This window comes from Antechinus flavipes, chromosome 1 (genome assembly GCF_016432865.1).
Source record: "Antechinus flavipes isolate AdamAnt ecotype Samford, QLD, Australia chromosome 1, AdamAnt_v2, whole genome shotgun sequence".
NCBI classification, from domain to species: Eukaryota; Metazoa; Chordata; class Mammalia; order Dasyuromorphia; family Dasyuridae; genus Antechinus; species Antechinus flavipes.
In genome coordinates, this window is record NC_067398.1 from 557,943,285 (window position 1) to 557,969,303 (window position 26,019).

At 32.4% G+C, this 26,019-nt stretch overlaps 1 protein-coding gene across 1 annotated transcript in view; it reads left to right on the forward strand.

Annotated features, from left to right (window-relative positions):
* Positions 1-14,944, forward strand: part of BLOC1S5 (biogenesis of lysosomal organelles complex 1 subunit 5) — a 57,916-nt gene extending 42,972 nt beyond the window's left edge. The window contains exon 5 of the mRNA XM_051970716.1: positions 11,430-14,944. Coding sequence (XP_051826676.1) covers positions 11,430-11,609 — 180 coding nt within the window. The 3' untranslated portion in view covers positions 11,610-14,944. The remainder of the gene's footprint in view (positions 1-11,429) is intronic.
* Positions 14,945-26,019: the final 11,075 nt, after the last annotated feature.

The following is a 26,019-nucleotide window of genomic DNA, read 5'->3' on the forward strand; positions in this document are numbered from 1 at the left end:
TCTTTATTTTTCTTTATACACACATAAAGACATAACATATGTTATTATGGCGAATGAATTCATCATTAAATGTCCAGCCTACTAATAATGAGCCTCTCTTATTTATGTGTAGAGGACTTGAACAGAGTCTAGGCTGCGAGTCCAGGCCTTGTGTACAACTTTCCTGTTCCCATGAGAAGCAGACTTAGGGTTCAACATGTTCTCCATGAGACCCTCCCATGATGTGCAAAGCCATTGAGGAAGTGAGGCAGAGAGGTGCTGACTTGGCTTCTACAGGACAGAGTACAGGTGTTTCTTATCTCATGCTCTATATAAAGCTGAGCTAGCTATGGAATAAATGGGTTTGTTTTTCATCTCTCGCCTGACCTGTGCTTTAAGTCCTCCAGCTTGTCTGCCCCTAAGTTAAACTTCTCCATTGCGCCTCAGCTAATCTGCCTGCAACATTTACCTAAACCTGTTTTCAAGAAACTGAATCCATTGTTGGGGTCATAATTGAAAACTTCTCAACTTAGTAGAACCTATAATAGCTTGGCATAGCTTTTGAGGAAAACTCATATTTCTATACTAGGATGACATATCCCAATAAAAATTTGGGAAGGGAAGCTTATAGATAATTAGTTCCTCCAGTGTTTGTGAAATGACATTGTGGTGAGTACATTGAGCCTGGAACATTTCAGAGATTTCTAAATGAACATAAAGAACTTAACAAAGATAAAGAATGCTTGTTTTGTCTAGCATATGCTATGCAATTGAATGGGCAGCTCATAGATCTCAGGCACTAATAGATTTGTCTTTGAATAAACAATAAATTGTACTCAGATTTGAATAAGAAGAAGAGAGTAGACTGGATTTTCTTTAGGAAACAAAAAAAAAAAAATTTAATCACCCCATGTTTCTCCTTTGAACAAAGGCTCAGTTTTTAAAATAGTGTTGGTGACACTGTATAATTGACTTAAGGAGATCTACATTCTCCACAGAATTTAAAGATCTCCTAAAAAAAACAATGAACATAAACAGACTATGACGTATAACAAGTGAAAAATTATAAGCACATAATGACACAATGGATACTATTAAAGAATTGTCAAAGTAAAAAAAATAAATTTAGCAGGTCCCCTATCAAAGGGAAGGATAAGTAATAGATAAACCAAATTTTTATTGGTATTTTCTCATTGACAAGAGAAATTGAGAAAATCTCCCAGTTTGGGGTAGAGTACTTCCTTCTGTTATCTCCTCTCAACCCCAATGAAATTCTTAGAGGAAATGCACAAAAGTCACATAGGATGAGCAGGTATAGTTGTGCTATTATCTGTATTGTTGTAGAAATACCTACATCAAAAATCTTTTTAAATAGATGGGTATTTGTAACCTAGTTAACATGTAAAGGACTGCTTGCCCTCTGGGGAGGGGGTGGAGGAAGGGAGGGGAAAAATTGGAACAGAAGTGAGTGCAAGGGATAATGCTGTAAAAAATTACCCTGGCACGGGTTCTGTCAATGAAAAGTTATTAAAAAACAAAACAAAAAAAAAATAGATGGGTATTACTGCTGTGGAATTCTTAGCATGAGGCTGTAGTGTCTCTAATTGTTTCCTGGTCACTCCTGTGAACTTTCCTTTGGGTTATATGCAATGAGATATTATGTCCATTTGTGCTGTGATAACTTTATCAACCACTCTTAAATTTTATGTTCCTTAGCTTCAATTCATTTGTACAATGAACATATTGGTTTACATTACTTGATATTGTTAACACACTTCCTTCAAGGTCAGCTAAATTCCTTGAAGCAAGAATAGTAGGAGAACTGAATTTCTAAATTTATCCCAATATAGGTTTGCCGAATTCCAAACCAATTTCAGATTGTGAACCATGCCTTAGGCAGTTACAGAACAAAAGCAATTAATTATAAATAAGATAAATAAGTAAATGATACAGATCACATTAATCATTTCAGTCACATGACATCGTTACTGACAAAGTTGGGAAAAATTATCAGTCCTATTGGGTAAAAATTGGGTTTATTGGTCTTATTGGTCATACTCAAATGACTAATCAAAAAGTAGTAATTAGTGATTTAGAATTGGAAGGTTGGTTCAAGTACTGCCTCTCAAGGATTGAGTCTGGACTTATTTTGTAGATAACTTGGATGAATGACAAGCATTGCTTAGGTGCCTACAATGTACATGGTATTGTGCAAGATAGAGGGGATACAATTGCAAAAGTCAGATAGTTACTGCCCCCTCAAGGAACTAATATCCTGTTTGGATGAAGAAGTTAATAATTAGAAACCTTATTTTCTTATAGAATTCTAGAATACTAATTATCTTATTAATATGAGCTCGGATGGAATTGCTCATAATTTGGAAGATAAGGTAGAACATGGAATTAAGAAATACAGATTTAGAAAGAACTTTAGCAAGTAATCTTTAGCTTTCTTATCCAAAATGACTAATCAACTGGAAAAATACAGTCCTATAAAAAAGAAAAAGAAACTCAGGATGAAAATAAATAAGGACAAGTTCAATGTTATATAATTATAGCATTGTATTATATGTGACATTGTATAACTTGTATTATATGGGCTCAATCATAAAAAGAAATCCAGTAGTTATAGATATCCACATTGAAATATAAGGCATAAATATGTAATGCCCTTGTGAATAAAACCATTATGATACTAGAATGTATTACATTTATGGAGCAATAATCCTACAATACTTTTCATTACTATTTTGTCCAAGCTGAAAAGAATATACATCAAAAGGATGTTGAAAAAGAAACATAATTAATAGTGGTTTTCACTTTTCAAGTATGAGGATCCCTTTTTTAACATCAAAAATTTTTGCTGACTTCTACTTAATAGTAAATATCCTATTAATTGAAAGTATACATATACGTGACAGAAAGCTACTATAAATTCAGTAACACTATTAAATGAATATGTTTTCATTAATATCCACATCTGATTTAAAAAGTTGTAATATGTGCATGGATATTTTTTCCATCTATAAGAACTGTGCCTTTTTTTTTTTTTTTTTTTTTTTTTTTTTTTGGATTTATAGATTAACTCACAGATCCCCTGCAATAACTAGCCCTCAGGAAACCATAGTCCATAGGTTAGGGACTATTGATTAACAGGATAGAAAATAGATCCTGTGAGAAAAAGTAAAAAGAATTGGGGTCTATTGATATATTTTGTTTCAGCATAACTAAAAGTTCCTAAGAAATATCTCAATCTCCCTTCAGAGTACAGTATCCTCCAAAACTTTATTAAATTATCAACAGACAGGAAAGATATGTCCCTTAATTTTTTTAGCATGTACTTGCATTGGCTTTTGTATTTGACCAAAGTTTTGACCAAGTGACCAAAGTTTTGACCAAGTAACCACTGAGATTAACAGTGTTGATTTTATTTATATACTGATAGTTATTGTGCATATACTTTTCACTTTGCTTTCTTTACTCTGCATCATATTTCATACAAGTTTTCCCATGTTTCCAAGGAATTATTTTCATCTTTGTTCACCTTATAGAAAAGTAACATTCAGTCACATTTGTATGCTGTAATTTGCTTCCAAATTATGGGCATGTAATTTATCTCCAGCTTTTTCTCATCACAAATTATACTGCCATGAATTTTTTTGTGCATATGAGTTTCTTTCTTGCTGTAAATAACCTTGATCAGATATTGTCTTTTTTACTATCATTTACTAGACTTTTTACTTTATTGTTTTAGAATACTTTAGTTTTGCTGTTCCTTCACTTGTTGTCAGCTGTCATTTCTGGTAGTTGCCAGTTTTATTTCCTCCTCTTTTGTAGCCTACTTCAGAAAAGTTTTCCCTGCTTGCTATTGCCTAAAACCATTAAGGAAATTTTATAGCATTTATTAAAAGTGCCTATTAATATATACCACAACATTGTGTTCTTGGGTTTACCATTCCAGGAGGCAAAGTATTCTGGGACTTCAACAGTGTTCATGCCTTCTTTCACCTGCCCAAAAGCACTTTAGCCCCACAGGTAACTGGAAACTATTTGAGTTGGGATCAGCATTTGTTGTAGACAAGATACCAGGACTGATTTGCTTAAGGATGAAGTTTTCATTAGCAAATCTCTCCACATAGATATCATTATCACCAGTGTCATTGTGGCGTGCTTCAGTTTCACATCCCATTCATTCACCAATTCACCCAGGCTATCACATAACTTAGATGTACCTCTACCTCCATGTTCACCCTCCTCTTCACCTTCCCAGAATAAAACACTCATCCTATCTACATGGTCACTAATCCTTTGTATAAATTATATTCCTCTATAAGAAGAATATAAGATCCTTAAGTTAAAAAAAATTCATTTTCCGTCTATGTCTCTCTCTGTCTCCTTCTGTTTTCCCTCCCCCTTTCTCTCCCCTCTCTTTCTCTTCCTTTCTCCCTTCTCTCTGCTTAGCATAAAGCTTGGCACATAATATGTTCTTAAGTGCTTTTTCATTTGTCCTTTTCTATAAAGTCACCACAGTGGTATGTGAAGCCAGAAATAATTCTGTAACAGTAGCAACCTGTAATCAGTTTTTCTTGTTCGTTTGTTTTTGTCTTTACTGCTCAGAGATGGGCTTTTCTGTTTTCTTTCAGACCCTTGTCAGCAAAAACATAAAGTTGGTATGTTCCTGTAGCTAATAGTGATGTCTGAAGAACATAATGGGATTGACTATAGATTAATGATGTCAGGCAAAATTGTGGGTCTATATACACTGGAGTCCTCCACTATTTCCATGTTATTGGACGCAGTCTGTTGTGACACATTTCTGTCCTGACCATTTTGTAGTATGTTTTCTGTTCCTTCTAATTACATATTATCTGCTGGTTGTGATAAACAGGCCAACCATGCCATTGGGGAGAAAAATTTATTAAACAGAATCAGGGCTAAGTTAAGTACAAATTCCTGGATCCCTTCACTAGAGAATTTAAGATGATAGGGCCCTAAATTTATACCTAAAAATAATATGAGGACATCTTAATCTAATCCATTTGTTTTTTAGATAAAGAAATTGAGGCCCAGAAATTTAAGTTACTTGTGCATGATCAAGCAGATAGTAAATGACAGAAGTGAGATTTGAACCTAGTATCTCCAGCTCTCTAGTCAGTTCCATTTCCACTGTACTATACTGTGTCCAGATTCTTTCAGTTCATTAATCTACTTTTTGGGTCCAGTTATTCAATTTTAAATTTACGTAATTGTTTTTTCTTCTAGTCCATGTCTTTTTGCACCTTGTCACAAAAAATAGTGAGATACATTTTCAAATGCTTTATTAAAATTTAGGTACATTATCATTATCATACGTTATCTTCCCTTTGAAAATAATCAAAATCATTTCCTAACATATTTAATCATCTTGCTGGGAATCAAAATAAACTCCTTTTTTTGAAAATCATTTGACTTCTAGGACTATGGTAGCTCTTTTTATCTCTGTATATTTCTTTAAATAACCACCAGTTCTTTCAGTATCTCATAATATAGTTGGTTCAGTTCTTTTGACCTAAATTCTTAAGGATATCTTGTCACCTATCTTACTATCTCTTCACTTGAGTTCAACTCAGTTGGCTGTTTTTGTTCTTTTCCAATTCAAAATCTTTCAAGATCCTTCTTGGTAGAGATTTAATTTCATTTTGCAGAACCTTTATTAAGTATTTACAATGCATTAAATACTGTACTAGATCCTGGGCATACCAAACCAAAGTACAGTTCCTTCCCTCGAAGACCTTACATTCCATTGGCACATAGCAACATGTACAGAGTATATATTGAGAAGTAATAACTGCAAACCTAGAAAAAACGGTATTGGATGCATGAGAATAGGATCAGGAAGAACATTGACAAGATAGTTGTTTCCTCTGTGTAGATGATGATGTGAACCATCACCTCCAGCTTCCTTTAGCACTTTTTGTCTTTGATTAGATTAGATCTTAGAGAGACCTGGTCCAGTATATCTGTTTTGGTTTCACAGTGTGCCTTAGTTTCCTATGATCTATTTCTTTGAAGTGAGGATCTTCGCAGATTGGATTCAACTACTGGTATGTAGAATCTTGCTGTATAAGATTTGTTTCTTTTTTTAAAATCATTGATAATTACATATCATAAGCCATTGTTGTTGTTGTTGTTGTTTTTTAATGGAATTTATCTTTTGTATTTTTTGTTGCTGGACTTTGTTGGTAATGTATAAAAATGCTGATGATTTATGTGGATTTATTTTGTATCCTGCAACTTTGCTAAAGTTGTGAATTGTTTCTAGTGTTTTTTAGTTGATTCTCTAGGATTCTCTAAGCATACCATTATATCATCTTCAAAGAGTGAGAATTTGTTTTCCTCAATACTTGCGCTAATTTCTTTAATTTTCTTTTATTGTTAAAGTTAACATTTCTAATACAATATTGAATAGTAATGGTGATAGTGGGCAACCTTGTTTCACCCCTGATCTTATTGGAAATGATTCTAGTTTGTTCCCATTACATATGATGCATTCTGTTGGTTTTAAATACATACTCCTGATCATATTAAGGAAAACTCCATTTTTTTCCTATGCTCTCGAGGGTTTTTAATAGGAATGGGTATTGGATTTTGTCATATGCCTTTTCTGTATCTATTGAGATAATCATTTGATTTTGTTAGTTTGGTTATTGTTATAGTCAATTATACTAATAGTTTTCCTAATCTTGCATTCCCTCCATTCCTGATATAAATCCTACTTGGTCATGGTATATTATCCTGGGGATAACTTGCTATAATTTCTTTGCTAATATTTTATTTAAGATTTTTGCCTCAATTTTCATTAAAGAAATGAAATCTATAGTTTTCTTTCTCTGTTTTGATCCTACCTGGTTTAGATATCAGCATCACGTCTCTGTCATAAAAAGAATTTGGTAGGACTCCTTCTTTCCCTATTTTTCCAAAAAGTTTGCATAATATTGGAATTAATTGTTCCTTAAATGTTTGGTCGAATTCACATGTAAATCCATTTGTCCCTGGAGATTTTTTCTTAGGGAGTTGATTGATACCTTGTTCAGTTTCTTTTTCAAAAGAGACTAGTTAAGTAATTTATTTCTTCCTTTTACTCTGGGTAATCTATATTTTTGTAAGTATTCATCCATTTCACTTTAGATAATTAGATTTATTGGCATACAGTTGCATTAAAACAACTCCTAATTATTTCTCTAATTTCCTCTTCATTGGTGGGAAGAGTTCATTTTTGATTCTAACAATTTGATTTTCTTCTTTCCTTTTTCTAATCAAATTAACTAAAGGTTTATCTATTTTGTTGTTTTTTTCATAAAAGAAACTCTTAGTTTTGTTAATTATTCATTAGGTGTTTTTTTTTTCTTTCAATTTGATTAATCTCCCCTTTTATTTTCAGAGTTTCAAATTTGGAATTTAATTGAGGGTTTTAATTTTTTTTTTAATTGCATGCCTAATTCATTAATCTTCTCTTTCTCTATTTTATGCAAGTAAAGCATCTAGAGATATAAAATTTCCCCTAAGTACTGCTTTGGCTGTATCATGTAAATTTTGGTATGTTGCCTTATTATTGTCCTTTTCTTGGATGAAATTATATTGTCTTTGATTTCTTGTTTCACTCATTCATTCTTTACGATCAGATTATTTAATTTCCAGTTAATTTTTGGTCTATTTCCTTGGCTCTTTATTATTTGTAATTTTTATTGCATCATGATCTGAAAAAAAAATACATTTACTATTTCTGCCTTTCTGCATTTGATTTTGAGGTTGTTATGCCCTAATACATGGTAAGATTTTGTGTACGTTCCATGTACTGCCAAGAAAAAAGTATGTTCCTTTTTGTTTCCATTCAGTTTTCTCCAAAGGTCTATCCTCCCTAATTTTTCTAGCATTCTGTTTACCTCTTTAACTTCTTTCTTATTTCATGGTTTGATTTATCTAGTTCTGAGAGAGCACAGTTGAGGTCCCCCATTAGTATAGTTTTGCTGTCTCATTCATTTAGCATCTCTCTTAACTTCTCTAGGAATTTGGATACTATCCCACTTGATGCATTTATGTTTAGAATTGATATTACTTCATTATCTATGGTACCCTCCTTTAGCAAGATGTAGTTTCCTTCCTTATCTTTTAATTAATAATTTAATCCTAATCTATTTTTGTTTTGCTTAATCTGAGATGAGGATTGCTACTCCTGTTTTTTATAATTTAAGTTAAAGCATAATCAATTCTGTTCCAATCTTTTAACCTTTATTCTGAATGTATTACTCTTCTTCAAATATGTTTCTTATAAACAACATATTATAGGATTCTGACTTTTAATCCAGTTTGCTATCCACTTCTGTTTTATAGGAGAGTTCACCCCCATTGAAATTCACAGTTAAAATGACTAACTCTGTATTTACCCTAACCTCTTATTTTCTCCAAGTTATGCTTTTCTCTTTCCTTTTCCCCTTTTCCTCCTCCTCAGTATTTTGCTGGTCAGATGCAGATGGTCAGAAGAAATCAGCTCTCCTCTTTTATAGTCCCTTTCTTTTTCCTTTCCCCTTTCTCCTCCTACTTCCCTATAGGTTGAGATAAGTTGAGATAAGCTTCTCTGTGAAGCTAAATGTGTCTGATTTTCTCTCTTTGAGCTAAATCCAGTAAGAGTAAGTTCACACAGTGGCTCATTCTCTTCCCTTTTTTCCCTCAATTATAATAGGTGGTTTTTTTGCCTCTTTATAAGATATAATTTACTCCATTTTACCTCCATTTTCCTCTTCTTCCAGTACAATCTACTTTCTACTTCTAGTTTCTTTTTTATGTCATCACAACAAAATAAAATTATACCTATACCCATAATAAATATACAGATCTCAAAAAACATATCTTCCCATATAGGGATGTAAGTTTTTTAAACTTTTAAAAGAAGCAGTTATTTTTTTTCTCTCCTTTTTATGCTTCTTTTGAGTTCTGTATTTGAAGATCAAATTTTCTGTTCAGCTCTGATCTTTTCATCAGAAATAAATGATATTCATCTGTTTCATTAAATGCCCATCTTTTCCCCTGAAAGATAATGCTTTATTTTGCTGGATATTTGAGTTGATTCTTGGCCACAATTCAAGTTCCTTTGCCTTTTGGAATATCAGATTCCAGATCCTTTAAAGGAACTGATTCCTGATTGCAGCTCCTTGATATTTGAATTGTTTCCTTCTAGCTGTCTGCAATATTTTCTCCTTGATCTGATCATTCTGAAATTTAGCTATGATGTTCCTTAGAGTTTTCATTTTGGGGTCTCTTTTAGTAGGTGATCAGTGAATTCTTTAAATGGCATGGCTCTTTTACTTTCTGGTTCTAGGCTATCAGGGTAGTTTTCCTTGACTTCCTGAAAGATGATGTCTAGGCTCATTTTTTTTTTTATCATAGTTTTCCAGAAATTCAATAATTCTTGATTATCTCTCCTATATCTATTTTCCAGGTCAGTTTTTTTCCAATGAGGTATTTTACATTTTCTTCTATTTTTTTTTGTTTGTTTTGTTTGATTCTTAATGGCTTATTGAGTCATTTACTTCCATTTGTTAAATTCTAATTTTTAGTAAATTGTTTTCTTCAGTTAGATTTTTTAAAAAATCTCCTTTTGCATTTGGCCAATTGAACTTTTCAATGAATTGTTTTGTTCATTGGATTTTTTTTTTCCATTTCACAAATTCTGTTTTTCAACGAGTTGGTTTCTTCTTCAAATCTATTTTGTAAGGAGTTATATGATTTTTTTCCATTTCACTAAAGCTGTTTTCTAAGGAGTTTTCTTCAAATAATTTCTGTGTTTTCCTTTCCAAACTCTCCTGCAAAGTTCTTGTTTCTTTTCCCCACTTTTCCACTCTCTTTTAAGATCCTTTCTGAATTCTTCCAAGAGAGCCTTGTGAGATGGGGACCAACTTCTATCATCATCCTTTGAGGCTTCATCTGGAGATGATTTGCCTTTAGGATTCTCAGGGTTTGAGGTCTGTTCTTCTCTCTCTCTCCATAATAACTGTCTGTGATCAGTGTTCTTTTTGCTTGTTTGCTCATTTTAAAGGCTTGAGGTCTGCTTTTAGGACAAAGGGGGAACTTGTCCCAAGCTTGTTGACTGACTGATTTGTAATTACTCTGTATTATACATTAACTTCTCTTTACTGAGTTTTTCATTGGGAGGTCTTGTTTGGGGTAACACTTCCTTATTTGTTCTTTTTCTTAAAAGTTTTGACCTTTAGCTGTTAAATAAACCTCTGGTAAAGATATCTTTCTTAGCAGCATGTGTGATACTGTTTCTATCAGCCCCTAAATGAAGTTCAAAAACTATCATAGCATATCTTTCTCATTATGAGATTCTCAACAGGTGAGAATTGAAACAAATTTGGAATTAATTAGTTCTATCTTTTTTTTTTTTTTTTGTCATCATCCTTTCCAAGACATAAAAAAGGCCTTTTTTGTTCTTTGAATTCATTATAAGCTTCAATTTGTCCTGTTTTAATTCTGTTCCTGACACTAAATGTATAAAATTAGGTCAGTCTTATATTCTTCTTTAATTATATGCCCTAATATGAATTCCTTGTATTTATAGTTTTTTTAGACTTTATATCCCCGATTTTCCTCCTTATTCAAATCATCTGTGTTTGTTATTGATCAGAATTTCATTTCTGAGAGTCTCTAACCCTTCCTAGGTCAATTTCCATGTGATATTTTAAACCATAAGTTACTACTTATCCTTTCTCTGTTCTTTGAAATCTCTTCTTCTAAAACCTAGGCTGAACTTAAGACTTCACTTATCTTTCCAGATCTTTTGTGGATCCTAAGATAGAATGGACAGTATGTCTTGAGTACTTTTACTTAAGTCACTAAATCTTTCTTATTGATCAGATTTAAGTGAAAATAACATTTCCCTTTGTTGCTTTCTCATTTGAAGAATGAAACCATTGAAGTTATGATCCTCTTTTTTTAGCTGTAAAATGGTAATAATTTATTTGTTGCCACTTCCTTAGATGGTTGTAAGGAAAATATTTCAAAAACCTTCAAGTACTTTATAAATGTGGACTCATTGGTCAGATCCCTTCAACCTAGTATTTTTTTTTTTTTTTTAATGCTTGATACATTGACAAAAAGGTATGTAAACTGCAAGGGATACAGATGTTTAGCATATGAAAAACAGGGGGGTTTTTTGTTTCTATATTTTACATTTGGGTTTTTTTGGTAAAAAGATAAACAACTCAAAAAGTTAAGTATTGTGAACATTCATAGTTCATTCATAGTAAAAAGAATATTAGATCTTCTTTTCTTAATATGTTACATTTTTCTCCAATCATCTGAATCATGTTTTGTTATTATGGTAGTTAACTATTAAATTTGTTTTTTGTAATTTGGGTCAAGACAATAATGTCTATAAAATGTTTCATGATTTCCATGTTTTCTTTCCTCAGCTTCATAATCAACACTTATTGATTAGTGAAAAACAACGCATAGTCCAATGGGAAGATTTCATGAAAGAACAACAAAACAAGCAGGCTGCAGTGGATGAAGAGCACAAAAAAGCCACAGAACGCCTTAAAGAACAATATGCTGAAATGGAGAAAGATCTAGCTAAATTTTCATCTTTTTAAGAACGTGAATAATAATATGACAGTACAAAAACTTTTCTCTCCGCTGTGCCAAAAAAAAAAAATCACCAAACTTAATTGTCCTCTGTTACAAACTTAGCAATATGTTTGGTGGCAATGCTGTATCATAAAGTTGATAATAAAGATTAAAATTTTTGGTAGAGTTCAAATTTAATGTTCATTATGAAAAGAAGAGAGTCTTATATGCCTCCAGCTTTAAGTGCCTCTGTGTAATTATTTAAATGGGAGAGTAGGAGGAAGAATGGAATGAATTGATTCTTATTGCTTTCAAAATTTGCAATCTGCCCATGCCCACTGAATAGATAAGAAAATGGCAAATGTAGCAGAATTCTCAGGCTATGAAAGGTAACCTAATCCATTCTCATACGTGAGAGTTATTGTTGAATTGTTATATTTGTTTAGACAATTTATATAACTAATTATCAGTCATCTCCAGACTATAGGAGGGAAATGCATATTGTTCTTATGTGAGTAATGTTCACTAAGTACTAGCCTTGAAACAGTTTGGAGTGGAGATGAAAATCAGGAATAGCAATGTCTCTGTTGAATAATACACTGCCTAGGATATTGGTGTGAACTATGCAGTCACATCATGACCACATATTCCAGTGGAGTAAGATAGTGAGATTCTTACATAGACTAGTGGCCTTTTAACAGGTAAGATTTTGAACTTTCAGAATTTGTTTAAAGAAGAGCTTACCAAATATCTGGGTTATGTTTTTTACCCTTTTCATAGAATCATGATCTTACCTATAGTATTTACCTCATTATATGTCTGTTTTGCAGATGATTAAGCCTTTTAGGTTAAACAGTATCCACACGTTTTATGACTATTTGAGTAATCAATCTTTTGGGGATTACATATGTATTCTGGCTCTGGAAAAACCAAAAGTGTTGATTCACATGGTAAAAAGGCCATGTTAGATATCAAGATATTTTTAGTGACAATGTGTATTCTCATAAGCAAATATATTATGATGTAAAATGTACCAATGCTGTCATCACTGTGATCTTTAAAATATGCATTTAACAATCTTACCTTGAGAATGTAAGTTGTATTTCTTTGTTTAGTCTTTGTAAATCAAGAAGAAATCAAATGCAATAATAATTACAGGAGGATATATGTTGTAAATGAATTCTAAAGCATGAATAAATATTTCAAATAATATAACTGCTATGCAGTGAAGAAAGGAACAAGGAAAAAAAACTAACTCTTGTTATCTCAGTGTTGTGACTACATAAAATCGACAATGGTTGCCTGTGTAAATTTATGGCTTAGTGTCAAAGCTCCATTCTTGGCAGCATGTTGAAAATGTGATTAAAGTTAGTAGAGGAGACAGAATAAGTATTTGAGATTTCTTTCAATAACACTGAACTTCAGCCAACTTTCTCTGTCCGCTACCGTAAGCCTGACAGGTTCATCAATCATCTTGTTGTACATGGAGTAAAAAGAGTCCTTGCCGACAGTAAGGCATGTTGGAATTTTGTTAATTCTTTTTCGTGGATGGGAAAAAAAAACACAGCTCTAAAATATCCCACACATGAGAAGTAAGAAAAGCCTTAAATAAAAATTGCTTTTTGAATGGAAGGTGATTTCTGGAAGATCTTTACATGTAAGTGTGTCCAACAATGAATGGATATTGTAACTAAAAAAATTAGGTCTATGTGCTTCATCAAGAATATATTCAAAAACATGATTGACTGCAGTCCAATTTTTCTCTTCACTTATATTTAAGCTCAGTTGAAGTGAGCTTACTTTACCTTATACAAGCTCCAGAAGAGCTTATAATCTAAAATAATTTGACAAGAATCATTAACATTCAGGATTAAAAATGGAAAATATATTCTTTGTAATAACTCCTAATTGTACCTCTTTTTCCACTAGAGTTTAATGTTGGATGACGATTTCCTAGTAGCGGACACTGCCCCTTATATTGTCCAGAATGACCAAATCACTTTTTGTCTGTACTACAAACTAGTAATCGGATAACAGCAACAAAAAGTTCTTGTCTTGGCTTTATTAAAAATAAAAAAAAAAGACAAGTTATTCTACAAAAACAATTTTTGATGGGTTTTTTTTGTAGTAAACAAAAATTTAATAAAATTACTGAAATCTATTTTTTGTCTTAAAATACTTAACGTAGTATTTAACTAAATAACCAACAATATATAATATATATGTATGTTGTGTGTATACATATGTATATATAACCATATGTATCTCAAAGACTTCACTAAATATTAATGCCTTCTAGTCTTTGATTATGCCTTATATATTATGACAAACTGCTTCTGGTTTTTTTAAATCTGTAAGCAGGTGAAGGGAAAGCAGAACAGTACATCATTGTATTCTTCCCACCCATATGCTTTACAGTTTTGAATTCTTTCCATGTTCTTTGGGGTTATCATTGTGGTTTGTGGAAATGTCACTTCCAAATAATATGGATCAAAATTTAAAGATATAGATTTAGAACTAAAAGGGATCTTAGAGACTACTACAACTGCCTCATTTGCAGATGAGGAAACTGGGGCCAGAAAGACTAAGTGACTAACAATAAATAACAAGGGGCAGGATTTGATATGAATATATAGTTTCTGTTTCAGTACTTATGAATTAAATTGCTGTGAGACACTTGGGTATCATAAGTATCAAAGGGAATTCTCACCTTTGCTTCAAGAAAGACACTATTTTGCATGTAAGATTAAGTCTCCATCTATGCATCCTCTGAAGCATTTTAACAGTGTTTGAGCTTGTGCCAGTAATAGTGTCCTAAAGAATTGGGGCCAGCGCTATTTTTGTCTCGAGGAAAAGGGCAAGTAAAATATTTTAAAATTAAATGTCTTCAGTCAAATAATTTTGAATACTATTATAATGGATATTTATTTGATGCTTTGTTAAGTACTTCGGAACTTTGCAAGCATGTCATAATTTTTCAACAGCATTATTATGAATTAAAGCATGTAGCAAGTAGTATTTCCAATGTAAAAAATGCCATTGAATAGTTGTAATCCAAGGCTATAAATGTTCATTGCTGAATTGGGAAATAGAAGATAGATTTATTTATACTCTTCTACTGTATATACTCCTTCCACAATAAATACCATGCTATTTTTAATGACATAACTAGCACCATCAGCAAAACTACATATAGATATTTGCATAGATTAAAATGTTCACTTTATAAGGGAAGAGCCTTTAAAACTATTCCAAAGACACTGAGTGTTGTATGTTCTATAAGTAAATGAGAAATACATATAGAGTTTTATAAGATGATGTATTTCTATCAAAAATAAAATGTCATGTTCTTTTAAATTGATCTGTAAATTGATTTGTATTTTCTCATTTCACCCCACCCCCTCCAAAAATGGATTTTAGATTTGAAGGAACAAGAAAGGCCAAGTCCTTTTTATGCTGTTTATGTTTTACTGTCCAAAAAAAAATTGGTTCAGAAAAAAATAAGCCTGATTATAGAAAAAGATTTTGCATTTAGTCTTGGAAACATATTTAGCTAATCTGCATTTATGTTTATTTTAAACTTGGTATTTTCCATTCAGATTTTGGAAAGGTTGTTACAAAAGAGCTATGCATGCAGTGAGTATTCAGTAAATGTTTTGGATGATGATGAAAGAAAAGTAATTGTTAGTTATAGATCTATTGATAAAAGCAAATTAATTCCAAGTTAGTTTATCTCTAAAGTAGGGCAAAAGCACAGTGGTCAAAGTCATAAACTTTAGTATATTAATAAGGTGAGTAAATATGAACAATTAAAGTCCTTCCTTTAAGAAAGAGTAAAATGAGTAGGAAACAGGGAAACATTGTTGTTCACTAATTTAGTAAATCAAGAAACTACATTATTATTTAGTTGTCAGATGTTTGACAATTCTCAAATTCTGAGTGAATATTATTGAAATTGCATGGTGAAAATTTATCAAAGCAGTTTCTTTTTCCAGTTATATAAATTTTTTTTTTCATTTGCAAAAGCTTTCTTAGACTATATACACAGAGAAAGATAGTGTCTGAAATTCACCTATTATAGAGAAATCTGGGCTTTAAAAATAATTTAATACATTTTTTAAAGTGGAAAATAGTGTGGGATACATGTTTTCCACCATCTCTCCTCAAAATAAGTGAGCATATTTGCTCTTAAGTTTTCCAGGAAAATTTCACCTTTAAGTTGAGACTAAGCTTGGAAAATTTCAGCCCCCAAGGCAGATGTTTCCAACAGTTCTGAGTGATAGGTGTGGCTCTGAAAATTTCATATATGTTATTAGCTAGATGAGATACTACATTTAAAAATTCAGTATTATAAAATTTTCAGTTATGCTAGTTCCTGTTTATTTTTATGGCATTAGCTATACTTGCTAAGTTAGAATAGGTCAAAAAAATGACATAAATACTGCCTTTTTTCTTGGATTCAGTGCAGTTATTTTAAAAAAGAAAAGAAACTGGTAATTAAGTATTTATCTAAGATTAAATGAAAACTTAACTGTTGGGGATGTGGTAGAAAAATACTTTTTCAGGAAGCACTCCCATAAAAATTCTGCCAAAAGATTATTATTATAAAAGAGAAAAGCTTCCTCTGTGTCTACCATATATATTCAATCAATACATGATTTACAAATAAAGCAATGTAATGTAATCTTCATTGAGTTTTTAAGGTTTAAAAGTTTGCTTTAAATTTGGAATTTGAATTTTGCTGTTGAAAACCAGCAGGTGTCACTGTATTAACAAATTTTCCTCCATCTATCCAGTATGTCTATGACCACACAATGAAAATGTAAGGAAATATATGATTTTACTAGTTAAAATACCAATCTTTGGGGGGGGGGGGGAGGGATCAAAAAGAAGCAATATACTATATTTTTAGAAGTTGTTTTGTAATTTGATTTAAGTTGTTTTTATTTCTTAGGAAGTTAAATATGTCCAAATATTTTCTGGCAAGATAATATAGCATGGAAAGGATATTAAAATTTGTTATTGTACTTTTTGTACTGGTACAAGATAGATTTTAAAATATATTTAAAACCACATGTTCATATGTAATCATATTAAATTTGTTATACTTTTTGTACTGGGTATTAGGTATATTTTAAAATCTATTTAAAATCACATGTTAATATGTAACCATATTAAACTCCTTACTTTTATTTTAAATCAACTTACCTTAATAAATATACTGGGAGCAGAGACAAGTGGATAATATATTGGATTTGAATCAGGAAGACCTGAGTCAAATCAAGCCTCATGTAAGTTTTTCTTGTTCAGTCATTTTAGTCATGACCAATCCTTCACACTCCACGTTTTCTTAGCAAAAATATATTGTAGTAGTTTGTCATTTTTTTTTCTGTTGGATACATTATGTCAGGCAATCAGATATTAAGTGATTTACTCAATGTCATACAGCTAAAAAGTGTCAGGCTGAATTTGAATTCAGCTCTTTCTGACTCTAGTTCCAGTTTTCTATCCTCTGTGCTATTGGCTGTTTCCAGGTAAATAACTCACTTCTCTCAGGTAAATGACCCTAAACAAATTATTTAAACTCTTGTGTGCCTCAAGCACTTTCCTAAGACTTAGCTTCTTAGTCACAGACAGAAAGGAAAAAAACTCATTAAACCATTATAGAATTTACTGTGCTTGGAAACTGTACTATTTATTAGATTTTGACATGGTCCTTGACTTCAAGAAGTCTAGAGACTAACTAGGAAAAATTAACATGTATTAATTGCTTTGTTTGAAACACTATCCCAAGTATATCAAGAGATGTATAGATTACATAAAAATGATCCTCAAAGAATAATCTAGTATCTGGCACAAGGTAGTATGTGAGTAAGTGAAAAATGCAATTTGAGTTTTAGCCAAAGGGAATTCCATTAATTTATTAAACTGTGTCTTGAAATCTTAGTAGAACTCTGATTTGTAAAAGGCAGGGTATTCTAAATGTAGAGGATAATGTTAACTAAGAAGAGACTCAAACTAAAAAAAAAAAAAAAAAAAAAAGATTTCTTATGAGGACTAAATACCTGAGATGGGAGAGGGTGTATAAGAAGCAATAGATAGCAATGAATTAAAAGCTTGTAAGGAAAATTTTAAGAAGAATAAGTAGAAGAAAAAGTGATAAACTGTGTTTCAGGCAGACTTCTTGAAAATTAGAATGGATCAAACAAATCCAGGATTCTATGAGAAAGAAAATGTATTCAAACTCAAAAGAATATGAGAAAATGTAAAATATCTGATTATCAAAAACAACTGAAAAATAGGGAAAGAAGTATATTTTCAAAATCCCTAATTTGCTTGAAAACTTTAACTTTAAAAAAAGAAAAAGCCTTGACATTATATTTTAAGAAATCCAAGGAAACTACCCATATGAGAGGGTAAAGGCAGAATCCACCAAGCATCCTGGAACTCCAAAAGGAAATGTCTGAAGAAATCATAGTCAGAATCCAAAGTATCCACTTAAAGATGTGAAGGGAAAGGAATAAGCATCTATAAAGGACCTACACTAAGTGTCCAGGCGTAAAACTAAGTTTACAAATATCTCATTTCATCTTCACAAGAACCCTATGAGCTAGATGCTATTATCATTACCCCATTTTAGAGTTGAAGAAACAGATTCAGAAAGTAACTGCTATCGTCTAAGGCTGGATTTGAATTAAGGTCTTCATTAACAAGCCCAGCTTTCTGTCAACTACTTTGTAACTCCTCTAGGGAAAAAAAAAAAAAAAAGATATATAAACAATCAGAAAGGAATTATGAATGCACAATAAAATTGTGTAATACCCGAGAGTTTCTATTACAACTGAAATATCTTAAAAATATATTCCAGAAGGCAGATAGGCTTACAACCAAGAATAATTTACCCTGAAAAATGACTTTTTTAAGAAGGGGGAAAATGTATCCTCAATGGAATAGGAGATTTTTCTGGTGAAAAGAACAAAGCCTAATAAGAATTTTGAAACCAAATGCAAGAAAAAAGAGAAAACTAGACAGATAAATTTATTTGAGCAATTTGAAAGTGATGCCTGATGCTGCAGTTAATAATGTTCGAATAGGGAGAAGAAACAAGTGTCCCTTAAGAGGAATTATTGAGAGTTTTAGAACAAGGAAATGAGGCCTGGGGTGGACTGATCCTGTTTGGGGGATTTTAGGAGGGGAAGAAGAGTAAAAAAGAATATATTGATGTGGAAATGAAGAGGGAAACGAAGCTTATAATTGTGCTTCATGAGAAGTGTATGCAAATGTAGAAGGAAGTGGGGACAGTGGATGTTCAGTAAAAATATTTTCAATGGAGGGCTGAATACAGACATGTCCACATTACCCCACAAAGAATGGTATAGAAATACTTGAAACTCAAGATGGAAATGAATGGGACTAGAGGGAGGGTTACTATTAGAATTCCTACAAGGTGCTAAGTCAGTGGAATTGATAGAGACAATAGTTGTTTAGCAGGGTGTTTAACAGTTCTCTAGATGTACTTAGTACTTATTAGAGTTCACATCTTTAAGAGAGCATATATAAGCTAGGAGCCTCAACCAGGATCGATTCTGGGAGATTCACAAGCCAGAGACGGCAGAACGAAAGAAGACAGAGAAGTGGTGGCAGGCTGTCCTGTGGAGAACACTGAAACCAAGATCCGGAAGGCCTCTGGAAAACTAGCCGAGCCCCAAGTGAAGGAGATAAGACTTTGGAAGAGACAATAAAGGATTTGGACTTTAACTCCTGGCTTCATTTGGGGTGATTATTACTCTGAACTGAAATGAAGGCTGCTCCCCAAAAGTCCCCCCAAGAAACCTGCTCCCAGTAAACATTATATTTTAGAGAACATTACAGGTTACAATGGAGCTTGTTACTGGGGTTAGAATAGTTGCAAGTTAAATGAATTTTCTGATTTTGAGATGGAGTATTAAAAAGGGAAAAGGGAGCTGGAATCTAAAGAGAGTGGGATTCATTTAGAGAATGACTGAATAGATTTTGATATATGAATGTAATGGAATATTGTGCTAGAAGAAGTCATAAAAGAGACCATTTCAGAGACTCCTTAGGATGAACAGGTGCAGAATAAAGTGAATGGAACTAGAACAATTTATAAAAGCACAACAATATAATTAAGAATGCTCAAAACAGTGACCAACCATGCTTTCAGAAGGCCTGTGAGGAAGATGCTTATTTTTGTGTGTTTAAGATCAGAGTAAAAATAATTTTAAAAAATGTGTTATTATTAAAGCTTTGCCTTATTTTTTTTTAAATATCCCCTCTCATAGTTATAAAGAGAAAAAAATATAATCCCCAAAAATATTTTAGGCTCTGAAGTGGGAAAATTTAGAAGGCAGCACATATAATAAAAAGTGCTCTGGACTTGAAGTTGCAAAATTTGGATTGATTCCAGACTCTGGCGCTTATAAATTTTATAATCAAAATCTATATGATCTTCAGTGCCCCTTTGTAGAATGGGGATAATATTTAGAATGTTTACTAATGGGGTAGTTATATAGATTGAGCTTTATAAACCCTAAACTACCTTTATTATAGGCATCTTTAAAAATATATATACATAATTAAATACATAAACATCTTCCTCGATGAACTATGTTCTTGAGATCCAAGATATTTTGTTTTTGTATCCCCAGATCTTAACATAGATAGTTCTTGACACACAGTACTTAATAATTTTTTAATTGAAACTTTGAAGGTTCCTTTTTTTAAGATTCTGTGATTCTTTTTAAGATTCTGTGAAACTTGCAGCTTTTATTTACTGTTTCTATTTTCCTCAGTATGAACAATGAACAATGCTATATAAATTTAACAATCAACATGATTAACATTATCCAGACATTTTATACTTAAGTCTATCTCTGTCTTTCTTTTTACCAAGGAAATGTTATGCCAAAGCAATTGTCTATGTCCTTAAAGCATAATTACACTCATTAATCAAGGCATTCTCAAACTATCATACCCTTAAACTATTTTATAGTTGCCCAATAACTCAATGTTAGCAAAAGATACTTTTGGAATTATCTTTTTATTATATTAAATTAGTTCTTTTTAAAATGCTAATTGAATTGTGTTAGAAATTGATGTTATCTCTATTGGTATTACCTGTAATCAGTTTTCAGTACTCTTAACTAGTGGATCTTTAATTGTATCATTGAAAAATGTATTCACACAATACCCAGTAATTCACATTAGACTCAACAATTTGTTTTGTTTTTTAACAATTTGTTAATAATAATGATGATGACAATAATAATGGGTATACATATAAAACATTAATATCCACTATATATATATATAGTATATTATAATAAGTATATCTATATCAATTTGTTTTGAATTTGCAAAATGTTTTATGGACTTGGCAGATACAACTAGGCAGCAGCTCATTTGAAAAAACAATGAGCATTCTAATGGACTATAGAAGGAATGTGAATTAATAGTGAGCTATGGCAGCCTCCAAAATAATGTGACCTTATTTTGCATTAGGTCAAGGAGTAAGAAGGTGATAAATCTGCTATACCAGACTTAGTATTTATCCAAATTATTGTGTTTTAGGAAGGACATTGATAATCGACATTCACCTAGTATATGCTAGACATTATGAAAAGCATTGAAGATACAAAGATCAAAGAAAAACAGTTTTTGTCCTCAAAGAACTTATCTTCTATCAGGGAAGAAAACGTGTATGCATATAAATATATAAAGATAAGTGGGACTGGTACATGAATAGATTACCCCCACATATAATGCTTCACACTTTTCTCCCTAAGTGTTTAAAGCTATTTTTTTGCTCTCTCTACCCTGATTTCAGAATGGTCTGGGTTCCCAGAAAAGATCATCATTGCCATTACACTTGAATTCTCTCAGCCCTAGGGATAATCTGTAAATAGGTAACACACTTCCACTACTAATCATTCTAGCTCTTGAACCCCTGTGTATGTATTTCTTCTATTTACATCATCAGTCACTGGCAATAAGGACACATTTAGCTCTTAAACATTTCTTAGTAAGACAAAAAATGAGATAAACATAAATTAAAACAAAGAAATAAATAATAAATACATCACATTCCACAATTAAACTTGCTGAATTTTGAATGTGACAAACAGCAACTTTTAGAGTAACAGAATTTTAAACAAACTTAGCAACAGATTTTTTTAAAGCACAGTACATGTCCTTCCTTCCTCCTCCAAAATTTTCAGTCTTCAAATTCAAATTTCAAAATAAGTTCATTTTTAAAATGTGGGTTTAATTGCATTACTTCTCCCCTTGTCCCCATTAATAATCTCCAGTGACTTTCTATTACTTCCAGGATTAAAGATAAAATATCTTGTTTGGCATGTAAAGTCCTTCATAACTTTGTCCCCTTTTATGTTTTCATTTTTCTTATATCTTACTCCCCTTAGTGTATCCTAGCATCCAATGCCACTAGCTTTCTTGCAGTTCCTCACACAAGATAGTCCATTTCCTGACTGGGAATTTTCACTGATTATTCGCCTGGCCTGCAACTCTCTTCTCATCTTGGCTTCCCAAATTCTCTGCCTTCCATCAAGTCTCACTTAAAAGTCCCACATTCCACAAGAAATTTTTCCCAGTTTTCCTTCTTTTTAGTGCCATCTCTATGAGACTATTTTGCAGATGTCTTTTTTTTTTTTTATGTTATATCTCTCAGTAGACATTCTGAACCCATTGGGAATAGGTACTGTTGCTTTTCTTTGTAAAGCTAGACCATAGCATAGTACCTGGCATGTAGACACTTACTACATGTTTATTGCCTATTAACTGATGTCAAATATATAATTAACAAAACATATCTAACACATAACAAAATTTCAAAGGTTATGTATTTGATAAAAAAAAACTTTTTTCATTAAAATAATATATACATACACAGGTACAAACATTCTTATTCATGACAATTTTATATGTTGACAATTTTACATATATATTTATATATCAATAAATAACTAAATGTATAAATTCTATATATGCAAATATAACAATAATATACACATATGCAATATTTTACAACCAGTTAGAATAGACATTTCTACAAAAAAATGTTATAGGGAAGCAAAGTCAAGCTACAGAGTATTAGCAAGGATATAGTATTGTTCCCATATACAAAACTCTTCAAACAGGTCTAGAAAATGTATCAAAATGGGGAAATCCATAAAAAGTTAAAATGAGTCATTTGTTCAGCATAAATCAGCATAAGAACATAGGGAGGTTTTTAGATACAGGTCAGTTCTCCGAGAACCTCCACAGCTGTGAATGATAGCATCTGAGGAGCTGCAGGGCAGCCTTTGCTGACACAGGTGTTGCAGACTGGGAATTAAATAAAATGGAAGCTGAGGGAAGAGGAGAGAGGTCAGACAAGGCAATGGCCTTTCAGTTAGTCAGAGAGGTCAGAGAACAGCAACTGCCTCTCAGTCTCTTTGTATCATCCTCTCACAAGAGGAGATCCATTTTGTAGGTCTGGGTTGGATGTCCAGCAGCTCCCGTGTATTCCAACAGCTCCAGTATATTCCAACAAAAGTATTCTAGGAAGCACTCTAGCCTCCAAGAAGAGTTTGTATACTTGAGCAAGAAGAGGTCCCACACCCATACTTGGGGCCCACTACTCTCATGTGGAGCACTGCTATGTGATAGGTGGGCAGAGCACCGTTGACTGAGAAGGGACTTGTACAAAGGGGCTGGGCATTTCACAGTTCCTTACTGTGAGCTTCCTTAGTTCAAAAGGCAATAGCAGAAACAATAGTGTTGTTCAGTCCCCAGGTGCAGAGCGAGGTTTCATCTTCAATATCCAGCCCAGCCTGCAGAGGAATAATCAGGCAGCAATTCCATCATCTACAACTTGTCACTTTGAACCACTGAAGCTTTCTAGCTGGCTGACAGGGATTGAATCTTGTAGTAGCCTCCTCCTAGTGAGACCCAAACCCAGATCAGAAACTTGTAGGGCTCAATACAGCAAAAAATCAACAAGACCAGGCCAGATCTGTGCTGTAGAAGTTCTGCAGGACCACTCCTAAAATCAAGTCTGCACTAAGAAAGTAGGTTGGAAGAATAAGCAAACAAATAAAGCTCATCATAAAAGAGTTCTTTTTTTTTTTTCTAATTAGGTGAAAGACCATTCTTTGCCTCAATATCTACCTCATCCTAATCATTAAATTGATGTGGCCTCAGTCAAACTGAGACCTATGGAAGATCTTCCCTTAAAGGTCAAGGTCTCATTGCATCCTGGGTCATCTCCAGTCATCCTGATCTTTATCTAGCCACTGAATTCAGATGGTTCTGGAGGGGAAAGTGAGGCAGGTGACTTTGCTCAGCCCTCCTTCACTTAAATTTAATTCACTTGCATGTCATAGCATCTTTTCCCTGAAGTCATAGGCTTCTTCGAGAATGAAGAAACAACAACAACAATTACTGTAGCAAGGAAGTTCAAGATACAAACTCAGAAGAAAAGAGTGGCTCCAAAACAACAACAAAGAAATCCTTAGTGAAAAACATTACTTAGGCAAAAATTCAATTAGAATTCCTAGGAGAGAGAAAGCAAAAGTTTGAAAAGAAAAAAAAATTTTTAAATGTTTTTATAAATTGAATTGAAGGGGAAAATGGAAAAGATATGAAATCCTTAAGAGAAAGAATTGTAAATGACATTAACAGTCTATCATAAGAAATACAAAATCTTGCCCAAAAAACAAACCCCCTAAAAATTGGAATAGACCAAATAAAAGATAATGTCTCCATGAGGAATAATGTAGTTTGTGGGAGGAAAAAAAACAACAACTGACTTAGACAACAAATTTAGGAGACAAAAAAAAAAAAAAAGAATTATTGGATATCTGAATTTTAATGACACGAGCCTAGACATTCTATTTCGACAAGTCTTAAAAAAAAAAAAAAAAAAAAACTGCCCAGATCTCTTAGATCCAAAGGGTAAAATAGAAATAAACACTACGGGTAATCTCCTAAAACAAGTCCTCAAATGAAAATTCCCAGAAACACCATAGCCAAAATGCAAAATGTCCAAGGCAAAAAAAAAAAAAAATACTGCAAGCAAGCTAGAAAGAAGAGTTCAAGTACCGAGAGACTACAATTAGAATCACATATGATTTAGCAACCACTACAATAAAAGAACAAAGAACTTGAAACATAATATTCCAGAATGCAAACCAATAGTCAGGCAAGGGTGAATGAACCTTTCATGAAATAGACAATTCCCAAGCATTCCTAGTGAAAAAATCAAAAAATTGTGTAGAAACTTTGAAGTTCAAAGAGGTAAATGTGAATGAACAATAATGAAGGATTAAGCAGGAATAAACTGCTTCCATTCAAATATGGGCAAATAATATCTTCCCTCTCAAAAAATTATCCTCTCAGGATTCATAAAGTCCAACTAGACAAAGTATGAGAGTGTTGGGTTTTTTTTATATATATTTTGATAATCTTAAGAAAATAATAGATGGGGAATAGTAATACACTGAAGAAAAGAGAAAGAAAGAGTAAGGGAAATATTTTACATAATCAAGGTGTGAAAGTGGACATCTAGTTAAAGGAGGAAGAGATGGTGGTAGGAGTAGCTGAATCTCACTCATATGAACTAATCAAAAAAAGTTACATAGAGACTGTTGAATAAGGAAATATATTGCACTCAATAGAGAAATAAGAGGGGGGAAAGAGCAGATAGGGTAGATTAAAGGAGGGATTAGGCCTAAGCAAAAGAAATTCTAAAGATGCACAGAAATATTTATAGTATCTTGAAGTGGCAAAGAATGGGAATCTCAGGGGGTATCTATAAATCTGGGAATGAATAAACAAGTTATCGTGTATAAATGTGATGAAATCCTATACTATTGTGCTGAACTCTCATCAGCATAATGACCAATTTCAACTCCAGAAGACTAGTGATAAATATGCTAACAATCTCATGATAGAGAGATGATGGACTCAGAATGAAAAATAAGACAAATAGGTTTTTTGGACATGGACAATAGAAATTTACTATGAGTGAAATGGATTTTGTTTTTCTTGTGTTCTAAAGTGGGGAGGAGATAGAGTAGCAGAGTGAGAAAACATCTTTGATTAAAATATTCTTTAAACAATAAGTGATTAAAAAACAGAAAACAGTTATAATTGCTTATGCATAGTAAGTCAATCTAACAACTGGTATGCTATTTTTTAGATTCTTAACATTAGTTTGTTCTAAATAACTTATATTACTTTTTACAATCTTCTTTTGGTATAATGTGTTTGTTCTTGACAAGTGATACATTGGTAAGATGGGCTTGCTTTAAGGTTCAATCTTCCCTCATTCTTGGAATTTTCATTTCTCTTTGACTTTCTCTTTAAAATACACATCATGGAATGACCTTAACTTCTTCTGGGTACCAAAATGCA